At 43.8% G+C, this 13,380-nt stretch overlaps 1 protein-coding gene across 2 annotated transcripts in view; it reads left to right on the forward strand.

The window, feature by feature from the left end:
* Positions 1-13,380, forward strand: part of CREB3L2 (cAMP responsive element binding protein 3 like 2) — a 77,218-nt gene that overhangs the window by 51,343 nt on the left and 12,495 nt on the right. The window contains exons 3-6 of one of the 2 annotated variants that reach the window (XM_087766378.1): positions 7,727-7,893; positions 9,501-9,588; positions 11,412-11,593; positions 12,253-12,399. In XM_087766378.1, coding sequence (XP_087622504.1) covers positions 7,727-7,893; positions 9,501-9,588; positions 11,412-11,593; positions 12,253-12,399 — 584 coding nt within the window. The remainder of the gene's footprint in view (positions 1-7,726; positions 7,894-9,500; positions 9,589-11,411; positions 11,594-12,252; positions 12,400-13,380) is intronic. The other variant, XM_087766379.1, reaches the window with a different exon arrangement.

The raw sequence follows: 13,380 nt of genomic DNA on the forward strand, positions 1-13,380 counted from the left end.
AAACATCACAGACTGTATCCCAGCTGACAGCTATGCTTGTGTAAAGTCTTAGGCTGAAGAGAGGTTAGAGCAGAACCTGTAACCCCAGAACATCTCCTGGCTGGTTTTATCTGACAAGATGATTCTGACTGAAAACTGTCAAATTCCCCGCAGGAAAGAGGGTATTGAACCTGGTTCATTTAGGTATGGGGTGAACAATGTGTCCCTGTTTCTATCTTAGCAACTTTGATAGTGATACAAATAAGCTGTGGGTTTTAGATGGACTGTGTGCCGCTCAAAGGGGAGATGAAGGTACGACGGGTGATCCTTTGTTAGAAGAAAAGCTACTTCGGCTGTGTGTCTCGATGACTATGTATCACTGATGCTCATCTTTGCCCATTTATTTAATTTTCCCTTCCTGGCACTTTAAAAAGGACCCCAATGTTTGGTAGTCAAACAGTATCCCCTTTGTCGAGGCCGTTTCAAGGGCTTCGGTTTCATTATTTGTGGTGGGAGTGTATGTGCACACTGGGAGGGGGAAATGCCATCTGGAAAATCTGTAAGAGAAACTGTTTGTCGATGAATGTGGGCTCTCACCTCACGGAAGAGAGGAGGGGTAACAGCAGTGGCATTGGAGTTCAGCATTTCAGGCATGATTAACGGGGCTTGTGTCTGCCAGGGGGTGTTACGTGAGCCCAGAGCTGGGCACCGGGGACGGTGTGAGCCGAGGGGGAAGACAAGAAAGCAATTATTTCTCCAGCAGGGTCTAGCGTGCCTTTGGGAGGGTGAGGGCTCAGATTGCAGAGCTGGGGGGATGCTGAACTTCCCTGTGAGTGGCATGTCCAGCAGCATGCCCAGAATGTGTGCATCAGCAGAGGCCCTTTCAGGTTCATGGGGGGCGTTTCTGCCGACAGCGAGCGAGAGGCCGTTTCCCCCACAAACAAGTTGTGAGCCTCTTCCAGGAGGTGTTTTCCCCTTGCAGTTAGCTGGCTCCCAGTTTGCAGCTGTGTTTCTGTGATGTAGACCTATTGAGCACCCTTGAATCCCACTGCTAGCTGTATAGGGGTGGTGACCTCAGAGGTAGGATCCAGGCAAGGACCGAACACTTGTCCAAAGTACAGCTCTGCAAATGTGGACCCTTGGTGCAGAGTCTGAGCCAACATACTGTTGTACATGGCACGGCTGTGCAGAAGCCATGTGGGCTGTCCATCCAAGCCCTGTGGTTCATGATGTCAGTAAAAGGTCTGTCATGGACCAAAAGGAATTAGTTGAAGCCGTTTTTCTCAAATCCATAACACAGCTGAAGAGAGGGGTTATTTAAATACACGTGGCTGGAGAACAGTGTGTCTCATTAGGGATCTTCTTGTGTTACCCTGTCCAGAGATGTCTCTTCTGATGCCTGTGCAAAGCAATTTGGTAGTCTGTTGTGGTCTCCTTAAGTTTCCAGTTTTGTCTCTCTGTAGCTGTTTTATCTGTTGCTTGGACAGTGACCTTCAAGGAGGTGAGGACTGCCTCTTCATTCTGCTTATACCTGTAAGGATATCCCTTGGTGCTTCTACAGGTCTTATTTGCAGGCTTGTTTCAAATGACATGCAGTGCATGCGTCTGTTTTCTGTGTGATTATGATCTGCCGTGGTGGTAATGGTGGTATGGGTTGTTTTTTTTTCCCTCAAGATTAGGTTCAGTGGTACACCCCTCGTGGGTTTGTTTGCCTAGTGGTGCTGCCTTCCTTTCTACTGCAGGGGAAAAAAAGGTGAAAATCATGTTTCTCTGAATAGTTGCATTCTCTTTACTTGGGGGTTGAGGGAGAGATACAGAGTGCACCTCTAAAATAATTTATTTTAAAATACACAGCAAGTCACTAATGCAACTTGATTATCCATGCAAAAAGTGTCTCAGTTAAACTCTTTAATGAATAGTTCTGAAATGAATGTGGGGAGCAAAGGAGATCTTTTTAGTTACTTTGTAAGCTCTGTTTCTCTGTACGTCTATCACAGAGAGTGAAATTTAGTCAATATTGGAGATTTACTTTTCTCAGGAAAGGCAATGGTATGTTGGACAAGATTGAAAAATTAGTTGGATAGAATAATATTGCATAGAAATAATTAAAAAAAGGAAAGCAAAACTCTCTGGGAGCTCTAATATTAAAAACACAGTACAGTTGAAGTAAGCATTTTTGACCATGTTTTCCACTTTTCCTACCCTGCCTTCCCATAATATTATATGGAACAAAGAAAGAAGCAAAATGTTGCAGTTCTTCAGGGAAGTATGAGTATCCTAGAAAGCTGCACATGGTGTTGTTAAGAGACTATGTTTATTTTTTTATATTATATATGAATACAGATACATTAAACAAACACAGAAGTAGTATATATTCATTTTGCCATGTACAAACACAGCTCATTTTGGTTGTATGTTTTTCTTGTATGCCTAAATCACACATACTGATTATTGCTACAGCTGTGATGCTTAGAGGAGCACTGAAATCCATTTCTGTTGAAAACTATCATCATAACGTATGTGGTGTGCAGCATAGAGAGAAGTTGACTTGGATGTGTTGTGCACCCAAAAGCAAGCACTTGTGGATAACTCAGTCTTCATAATGGACTTTAAAGATCTTAAACTTTCATTGTGCAAGATGTTGCATAGCCTTTTCCCTTTTGGGTGTAGTGATCTGGAGAAAGGAAAGTGAAAAGGGAAAGTCCACTTGTGGTATGTTGGGTAGATCCTACTAGCATTGTCCATCTCAACTGCAGATGATGGAACCTGGGGCAGGACTAGGGTCTCTGAAATAAAGACGAGAGGACAGAAAGAGTTTGTTTGCTACTTGGACACCTTGCTTTAGATGTGCGGTATGTGCAGTGCTTACACTTACAGTACTCAGGGAATTATGTCCCCTTTTGAGTTTCCTCTTCTTCATTATCGTGTACACAGCATCTTACAGCACATTGCATGTTGTATCTTGGACCAAGCTGGACTCGGGATGAGTGCAGCTGGGAAAGAAGAGAACATGTTTAGAGTTTTTCCTGTCAGTGAGAACTTTGCTCAGTACACTGATTGAACTTACTTTGGTGCTTTGTAAGGCTCCTGCCTTTTTTTTTTTTTTATTTTTAAAAGAAGGTGGAAGATGCATGCTAAACAAGAGTCTGCCAAAAAAGTAGGACAAGCTTGATGACAAAAGCAGCACACAAAAAATTTCCAAAGAAATGTAATTTTAGTCTTGGACACAGAAGAGAAGATCTTAGATGCATGTGTCACAAACCCTGGGTTGCTGTGATGAATGGCGGTTTTGGATGCTTGATTTGAAACTCTGACGTTTAACTTGCAGAAGTGGCAGCACCTGAAAACTCAATGCATACTGTGTTTTGCTAAAGTATAATACCAGTGCTAAATCATCTGAAAAATCCAATTTCAGTTGTCTTCAGTTGGCCATTTTAAATTACTAGATACTTTTTGACCTTAATCTTTGGATGGCTCACTTGAATTTTCAGGACTGCTGTAGAAATTAATTCAGGTTGGTGAAGCATTTTGCTTGTGCCCTAGGAGGGAATTAAACAGCTCTGTGGGAACAGAATTTGAATTGATTTGGTAAAGGAGAGATGAGACTGTGCATGAGACGATGAGAATAACAAAACACAGTACAGCTCCTCAGTTAGGGGAGCACCATGCATTCTGCATGTTGGGTAAGGCACGGGTTCTGCAGAGAAATTATTTGATCACATTATTAAAACATTGCTATTTTCAGGTGTATGTAACATGCAAAAGTACACCGAATTAAACCTTCATAGGTATTGCTTAATACCCGGGTGCTTTGCAACATTAATGTTCAGTTAACATAGTCCGTATGTGGAATTTAACAGTGCTGGTGCGTCACACATAGAAGCATTAGCTGGGATTTTGCTAATTACTGTGTTGACTCCTTAAATGACATATTTCATGTGCCAAAATGCCTAGCATTCATGGACTTATGAGAGGGTAGGTGAAAGGGAGTGCTTCTCATCTAGTCATTGTGCAGTAGAGCTCTGAAGTTCATAGGAAGTTTCAGCGGGGGTAAAGCAGTTGGTATAATTTGTTCAACAGTCAGGATTTTGAAGCCTGAGAAGAGATTTCTAGCAGCCAAAGTGACCGTGTTTAGGATAAGCATTTTCCTAGCCATTTGAATAGCTAAATCTCTTGTTCAGGCTTTCTTCTCTTTATATCTGAATGGTTTGCAGCGTATTTTGTCTCACCTTAGCAATGCAGTGTTGCCCTATTTCCTACCCATCTAGAATGTCATCACCAAGATCATTTTCTCAGCCTTTTGTTTTGGACTCTGTCTCAATAGTTCAGGTGTACCTCCTGGATCATGTCAAATATAAATATAAATACAAATACTCACCATCAATTTCTTGACACCAGTCATCTACTCTTTCCACAGCATGTCTTGCGTGGTTTGGAGAAGACACCTCCCTTCTGCTCCAGTGGGTCCCTTGAGCCGGCCTCCATTGCCCTTTCGTTTCCATATTTCATGGGCACCTTCTTGCTTGTTCTCATTATTCCATAAGACCTCTCATGGTTCTTCGTACCCCTCTGTCAGAAATACCGTGGTCTTGGAGGGTGTGCCATGCCTCTCAGTACGACCAGTATCCTGTAGCCTGCTCAGTTTTCCCCCTAATTGCCTAAATTTGGCTGGTTTTGTGCAGCATTCTCATTGGGGCAAGGACTGCTGCTTTGTTTGGCTAGTACAGTGCTTGGCAGAGTGGATTGAGGTGTTTAGGGGCTATTATAAGAATAAACTATGAATTATTTTCAGATAATGTCAACCTGCTATGCTCAGGAAGAGGTGAAAGGAGAGTGGGAAATGTCCTTGCAGCTCTCTTGGAGCAGAGGAGAGATCCTTGGTGACTTCAGAAGTTGGAATGTGTCAAAAGAAAGTAACTCGTTGCACAACACTGATCATGATAGTGAATGCGTAACAGGGGCTTGGAAAAAGCAGGGAGAGGGGAGTATCAAGGTGGGATTCAACCAGTGTGTTGCTCCATCCCTTCCTTTCACAGGGTTGTTCATCTGGAATGACAGCTGTCACCACGCATCGTAAAAGGCAGTGTCAAAAAAGTGTTAGATGCAGTTCTTCAAAGCTACCTCAGTGTTAAATGCAGCGTGTTGCTGTTGCTGAAAACCATCTGTAACTCTACAAACTGGTTAGACTGGCTTTAAAACCTAGAATAACTCCAAGCAGTTTGTGTGGATCTAAGTGGTGATGGCAGGGATGTCAGGTTAATGAGCAGTCAGGTTCCAGAGGAGTAAAATGACCGGCTGAAGGCCAGCGTATCTTGCTGTCTTACAGCAGCTGAATCCTCGTGATGAGTCTGGGGATTAGAGGTGATAAACATCACAAAGTGCAGCCTTAGAGGACATGCCCTGTTTTGCTGGGCACCCACAGCTAGATTTCTCTTCTACTTACGTGATGATATAAATCTCAGAAAGTTCAGGGCTAATTACTTGGTCACTGATAGCTCTCATTTGTATGTAGCCATCCCTCCCAAAGGGAGTCTAAAGTAGATGACAGACGATAGCACTGCCACCGTGTAGCTCGACCCAGAGGTACGAGAGGCAGCAAGCAGGAGGCTCTGCACTACACAATGTGGGAGAGGTTTTGACAGAAGTTGTCCAAACAAGCGTTTGAAAGTTGTATTTGCCAAGGGGTTCTGGATTTCCAGGCAAAGATACCGCTTTAAAGCTCTTATCTGAATGATCCACACACAGCAACCTAGGGGGAGTCCACGGATCCACTGAATATTTCATTGCAGTCAGCAGGGAGGGAGCTGCGCTCTCGTATTTGTGAGTAGAGAGGCTCAGGGAGGGTTGAAAGAGAGCAATGTCCTCTCTCCTGAGTTAATATTTAGACAATGTTACCTCTTTTTTCATAAATACTTCTATTTTTATATTTCTGCATTTCCCAGAAAGCTTTGGGAGTAAGCCCTCCAGAAACTTAAATATGGTGTTTAGCCCTTGCTATACAGTTACTTCTCTTGGCAGAGCTGGGCTCACTGTTCTTGAGCTTCTGATTACAGGATATGTATTTTTCATTTTTAATTCCTTGGTGTGTCTTTACTCAAATTACCTCCTTCCTTGCCAGCGGTGGAGGTTAGGTCCCACCACAAAGTAATTACTAGCAGTGGAGATGTACATACTTCTCCCTTCTTCCAGTCACCCAGCTTGTGCCCAGTGCCTGTGCGCCGTATGTGTGTGTGGTCTTAATAGCAAGGGCAGACAGCCGCACAGGGGCCGTAAGCCCGCTCTTATTTTTGTTACCTGTTTGCAGCTGAACTCTGTTGACATCTCACCAGCTTGATACGTTCAGATGTGTAAGGGTCTTGTGTCAGCCTTGCAAACTGCTGGTGGCACAGCCGCAGCACCGTGGCAGCCTCCCACAGTGCTGATGCAGCATGCAGTTAATTCGAAGCTCTGTTGCTGTACAGCAACAGCCATGCTGTCTACGTGCTTGCTCTCTGCTTTAATTCCATATATGCAGTAAATACTCTGTATGAAGGCAGGAGAAAGCTTTGAAAGAAAGATCAACACTCTTCTCTTATGTGTATTTGGCCTCAGATTCCAGCTGCTTGATTTATGGACGTGCTTCTCACAACTACTGACGAGTTGTGGCAGAGGACTGTGCTGTACACTGTTGGGGTGCAGTACAGCTGGTGTAGGGTACTCTCCTGCAAGAGAAAAGAATTTACATGACTGAACTCTAGCAAAAGGGATGGGAATTTTTTTAAGGCAGAATTGCAACTGCCAAAAATGCATTTGATTTCTTTTTTTTTTAAAGTGGGGTTGTTAGTAGCCTTGTGGAATTGTTTTAAAGGTTGAATCCTTCCAAGTTCTTGATCCTCTATCATACTTTAGACCTGGGAGAGTAAGTCCCTTTTCAAGCAATCCAAACAGTAGCTACCTCATGAATGGAAATGGGGAGCTACCAACTTACCATGCCAGCCTTCTTCCAGTTCTTTACAGTGCAAGGCACACCTTTGTCCAGTGAAAAGTTGCATGGCTTTCTCCTGATCAGTGAACTTGCAGTAAGTGGGGCTAGGGGACAATTCTGCCAACATGTGACGCACTTTTCATTGCTGCCGGTCAAAATATGCCTTCTGTGCTGTGACCTCCAGAGGCTCTGGGGAGGAAGTTAGCATGATCACCATGGCACTGGTGCTCCTGTGAAATCATCAAAGCCTTTGTCCTCTTTCATACTTACTAAATGAATCCTTGGGGGAAAAATTTTGAAGATGAGAGTGTGAAAAATCCTTTGTTCTTAAATGTATAATATCAGTCCTCCAGCTATTTGATGATCGCAAGCAGTAGAAGGAGCAGAAGTCTGGCTAAATTCTATCTCTACAAGGGAGAATAAGACTGAGTCAACAGGCATTAGTGTGTGTAGGACATGGATCCCTGGCTGCTCTACCCAATGGCTTGTTTAGTCTTGTTCTGCTACGTGTTAGCAGCTTTTGGCAATGTATGGTGATTAGCGTTCTGTGTCTTTCCTCGCTGCTCCTCTCTGTATCCTGGGGCTAGGATTAAGTTACAGCCCTGAAATGGCACAGTTGTCTGCATTGACTGAGAGCTGAATAGTAAGGGCAGAGTTTTGTTGATAGACTGAAATGCCTTCTGTGTTTGTTTCCCTTCTCTGGAGGAGGGATGACATTATTTTCATTTGTAGTCTTTCTGTCTCTGACCTAAACATGTGGTGTCCAATTTCCTTCCCTGGCAGGTGACCTGGAAAATGAGGAATGGTGTCTGGGTACCGAGCTGACTCCAGCAGCAATAAAGACTGAGCCAGCGTTGTGTGAGACATCAGGCCTTGCTCCCTCAGTCAGTCTCACTGTCATGGCCACGTCGCTGGAGGGGGAACAACCTGAGCTACAGACGGATGCCCTGGTACATGCAGACTTTCTGTTCTCTCTGCGCAATTAGCTACAGATTCTCCTAAGACTCTGCATACCAGTGTAACCTCCTTGATGCCAAAGGTTGTCAATTCAGGGTGCGCAGTGCAGTCTGCTTTAATTTTTTTTTAACGTTTGCTGGTGTCCCACTGCTGCTGTAAGAGCCTGTGTTTCAAAACACTTATCTGCATCTTCAGGTCTTAATGGTTGGATGCACAACTTTCTCTTCTATGCTAGCCCCAAAGCCTGGGGCTCATGTGTTTTTAAAAATATTTAGACAGTTTCTAACGAACCAGTTCCACCTGAACTGACTAACCTATTTGCCCTATCGAGCCTGTGACAAGCTAAGCGTCTTCCCTAATAACTTCCCTTAGTGCTGCTGTGCCTTCCCCTAATCAGAACAAGACTCCTTGTTTGAAATGACTGGAGAGTTTCCCTGTTTGCCTGCTAAGTCGCTTTTGCCAGATCTATGAACCTTTGACATTTTGGGCTGCTGCTGCTTCCACACCAACCTGTCTTGTAAGGAGCATTTGTGATGCACCACAGCTGGAGCAGCCAGTGGGCATTCTCAAGGGTGTAGTGTGGCTGTGGTTAAGGAGAATGAACTGCAGCAGCTGATGGCTCACCAGAGTCCCCTGTCAGTGGAGGAAGAAGCATAACTGTTCTCAGTCCCGAGGGAGCAATGTCAGTCCAGGCCAGGTGGAGTTAGTATACGCTGAAAATAAATGTTTCCACTTGGATGTGGATCAGAAATATGTGCAACAGAAAATATTTTACGAGAAACTGAAAAAAGTAAACACAAGTTTCCCATAATCCTCTTCTAGTCTGAATGTGCTGTCCCCAGTACATAGTCCTGCTGTAGCTTGGGATGCCATGATTTGCAAAGAGTATATTGGGACTAGCTGGTGGCTCCTTACCATTGCACGGATTAGTTACACAGGTTATTGAAGGAGACTTTGGCTGCAGTGAGCATGCTGATGTGCCAGATGATTGACTTCCTAAAGCCTGGGACTGTAGCATTCAGGCAGACTCTAGGCAACAGCTTGGCAGCCTGATGCCCCAGCCCTGTCAACAGGGCGAGCCAGATGTCTTCCAAACTTCGGTCAGCCGTGACTGTCTCTTTTCCTGCTCCTCCACACCGTGAAATGAACTTGGGTTCAATAATCTGGTGCTCAGTGACTGGCCCCTTGCTCTTGCTCCCAGGTGACAACGGTTTTGAACAGGCTCTCCCCCAACTGCCAGGAGTGTTTCTGTCTCTGCTCAAACAGACTGTGCAGTCCGGCAGATCCTAGCGGCAGCTCTGTTGCTAAGAGAAGTAATTTGAGTGGGTTGCATGCTAGCTTTCAGTCTGAAATGTCATCTCTGAGGCGTAATCTTTTATTTAGCTAAATATAGTAGTAAGAAAAGCCACTGTGGGAGTAGTCAGGGCAGTATTCTCTGTAGCCTGGTTTAGCAAACTGTGTGAAGCAGTTAAAGCTTTGCCTGTAGCAGAGCAGGAGAGGGAAACCTCTCCATTTATGGAGAAGTCATACTTGTATCCTTCTATTAAGATTTTTAAGATGTGTGCTTTGGATTTTCATGCTGTTAATTTCTGTTTTCTAGATGAAACCACTGAGCCAGAAAGTTCTTCCAGAGATTAAATTGGAGCCCCATGAAGTGGATCAGTTCCTGAACCTCTCTTCTAAGGAAGGTCTGTCAATTACCAACCCAAAATGCAGGGGGAGATGACCAGCATGCACAATGAATGTAGTTTACCCTGATTAAATATTTGGCTTCCTTGTTCACCATGTTAATCTTTAGGCTGAAGCTGTTGCCTTCTAGGGATTCAACTCAGGCTGCTGGAGAGTCACTCTCTCTCTGACCCATTTATGTGTTTTTTTTCTCCCCCCCCCCCCCTTGCTCATCACAAAGAAAATTATCCCTTTTTTGTCTGTAATGTATTAACAATGGTACACTTGCTGGAGGGAGCTTAAATCCTTAAATTCCAGGATTATTTAGGCTGGAAGAGAAATCAGTTTGAGGGGGCTTAACTAAGGCATAGAAAACATGAAGAGCATAAGCGGAAACTTCACGGTTTTAACCTCTGATACAAAAGCAAGGATGTGAGTTCATATGAAATTAAAAGTTAGGTGCATCTGTTTGTAGTATATGAGTTTTAGTAGAGTTTTTAAGAACCACCAGGATGCCTTTGCACTAATCTATAAATGAGGAAGGAGGAGCAATGATCCCTGCCCTGAAAGTAAAACATGGTTTTGTGGCACATAATCTGTCAACCCAAGGAAGTTTGAAAGAGCCAAACACTTGGGCTGAAATTTGAGCAGACAACTGCGTCTCAGTTAGGAACACTTGATATTCTGTTAGTGAACTCATTTGTGTAGGTAAGTAGAACTGCTCTAGGGAGAGAAGCAAGTGATGTAGCAGGTGGAAAAATGGGAGGCTATAGCTCAACCTAGGGCATAGATTCGATTGGTTATTTTGTGGGATTAAGGGCCTTGCTGTTTTTCAAGTGAGTACCTCCTTCTGGCAACTACTAGATTTAAGATGCTAAACAAAAAGAGCTCATGTAGAAACAAAAGAGCTTTTTGTTATTACTAGTTTTCTTCCTTCCTATCCCACCACCCATTTGATCTTTTCAACTCAAATTTGCAAAGTATAACAGAAGTGGAAGGTGGCAAATTCAGCCCTGTATTTTCCTACTCCCAATTTTCCTTGCTGTAAATTTATCTCAGAGAAAAGATGACTTAGTTATGTCTGTTTTGGACATCTGCTAAATTGTCCGTGTAATATGACATTGTCCTGCTTCTCTTGGTCCAGACCCATTTGGTCATAAGCAGCACTTTGCGTGCCAATTCTAGCACAGGTTCTTTTGGCTACAAGTGCAGTAGAAGTTAGCTTATGGCCCTGGATAGCACAGTGTGAGAGAGGTTCCTGTGGTGGTTGCCTATGCTGCTCCCGCTCCATCAGTACATTAAAGCCTCTGGTGTCACTGGGTTGTTACTTCCTCCTAGTGGTGCTAAACCAGGTCCTTAGGAGGCAGGTTATTTCTCTCCTCCCTGTTCATAGAACCTTGGATGTGATACCTTCTCTTGAAAAATACTGGCAATTTGTTTAATCCACAGCAAAGTTAGGAAAGACTATTGTTTTTGGAGAGAAAGCATGCTGGCTCAGAGCCCTCTGTTAATGTGGTTTCCCAGGGACAGGGGACTTGTACTGGAGGGCTATACTTAAACCTCAAAGCATTTGGAGAAGAAGCTGAAGTGTAGGTAGAAATGACTAGAGCATATGTGCAGAGCCCTGTTTTGTCTGTTGAACCTAAAGATAGCTGCTGCGTTTCATTCCTCCTTTGGAGACTTGCGTGCTCTGAAAATTTTCCAAGTTGCCACTTTTGCTTGATCCATTTTTTAGCAGAGAGTCCTAGTCTTGGAAACTGGGTGGTGGTGGTGGGGGCAGCTCTAGTGGAAATTTAAATTAGCACCTCAAAACCTTGTGTTATATGTCTCTCTTGCCATTTAGCAGTAGATCCTCTGCATTTGCCTCCAACCCCTCCCAGCAGCCATGGCAGTGACTCTGAAGGAGGGCAGAGCCCGGCTAGATCGCTCCCTCCTTCAAGCCCAATCCAACTACAAGCCACGGCTAAAGTAACATCGCGCACAGCTTCAGCGCTCTCCAATTCCCCTCTCCTGACTGCACCACATGTAAGTTGGGATGGCTTTTTCCAGCATCTATCTATCTCTCTCTCTCTCTTAAAATTGCTGGTTTTGCCATGGATTTGCTAACTTTCTGTTGTTCTTTAGATGAACCCATTTCTGGTCAAAATTGCAGATCCAGTAATTCTTGCTCACTGGTCTGGTCTGTTCCCACAGAGAACAGCATGCGCCTCTCCTCTAAGCTGAGACAGGGTTCAACACTGTTATTAGGTTTCTCCCATCATGGATTGTGTTTCGCATTAGGGCCCAGCCCTGCTGGGTTAACCTGTCCCTGGTAGATCTGCATCTGTCCTCTTGTCTTGTCGAAAGCAAGTGGTGATCTTTAGGGACGGATTTTCAGTAGTGCTTCTTATTTGTCTCTTTCCCTGTTTGAGCTGAGGGAAGTTTTACTGTTGGCCTCAGTACGTGCAGAGCTGGGCCAAGAACAACTGTTTTGAGGGAATCCCGTCCCAAATGTTTAGTCTCTGAATGGAAGCTATCTAAAAGGTCTTCCCCTTCCATGCATTGCCAATTGCAAGAGGCTGTTGTGTTAGTAGGCAGAGTCCTCTCTGAAGTGGGAGAGCTGCTGCCTCTCTTCCCTAACACCCTTTTCTCTAGGGCTATGTGCACTTAGTGTTAACGTTGTTTCATTTCTATGACACTTGCAGAAATTACAGGGGACTGGCCCACTCATCCTGACAGAGGAGGAGAAGAGGACGCTGATAGCAGAGGGGTACCCAATCCCTACCAAACTGCCCCTGACAAAAGCAGAGGAGAAAGTGTTGAAGAAAATCCGCAGGAAAATAAAGAACAAGGTAAACGTTGGTTAGCTTTGCTGGGTAATTCCTACTCATCCTTCATTTAAAAAAATACTGCAACAATTCTGCAGTAATGGTCTGTGGTACTGTGGAATGCTGTAAGATGTCTTTTAACAAAGTGTTTTTCTTTGTTCCTAAACACATCCATCAAATTGTCTGTCACTGTGACAGTGTACCTATGTCTAGGTATTTATCTGAACACATGAACAATAGAGTATTTAGCAAGCAGGGTATCAAGTTGCTATCGCTTGGCTCCATTTTAAAATCAGTACAATCCTACCCTTGTGGTAGGCAAAGACCTCTGTGTTCTTTCCATGGTGATGAAGGTGTTCTTTTCCACTGTTTCATGTTTTAAAATCTGACTGTGTATTTCAGTGCCGTAGTTTTTTGATCACTGAATTGCATGACCTTTCAAGGAATGGTTGATACCAAGGCTGTGAAATGCCCTACAAGTCTTTTCTTTCTTCTATTGTGGCGTGATAGGGAGGAAAGCGTTTTTTTTTTCCAGACCTGGCCAGCTCACTTGTTCTAAAGGATATTAGCACATATTTGAAGGTTAATGCATTCTGTTATTGGTTTTGCAGATAGAGGTGTAAATTTGCCTACGCTGAATTGGAATTTGGTCTTGTAATATATTTTTTTCAAAATTTTTGAAAGTGACCTTGTGCATTTTATGTAACATTTTCATATAATCAGAGTCATTTATATTGGCAGGAGTCTCTGGCGGTCCTTTGGTCCAAGTCCTTGCTTTGAAAGCAGGGTCAGCTTAGATCAAGTTGCTCAGGGACTTGTCCAGTCACATTTTACTGTCTCAAAGGGTGAAGAGTCCCTAGCATTGCTGGGCAACCTGCTCCCCTATTAGGCCACTCTTGTGGTAAAAACAAATAAATAGAATTCTTAGCATCTAATGGGAATTTCCCTTGTTGCAACTTGTATTTGATGCCTCTTGCCATTTAGCTGTATGCCTCTGAAAAGACT

The sequence above is a fragment of the Nipponia nippon genome, unplaced genomic scaffold, assembly GCF_047370975.1.
Source record: "Nipponia nippon isolate SJK-2023a ecotype South Korea unplaced genomic scaffold, ASM4737097v1 scaffold_3, whole genome shotgun sequence".
Lineage (NCBI taxonomy): Eukaryota > Metazoa > Chordata > Aves > Pelecaniformes > Threskiornithidae > Nipponia > Nipponia nippon.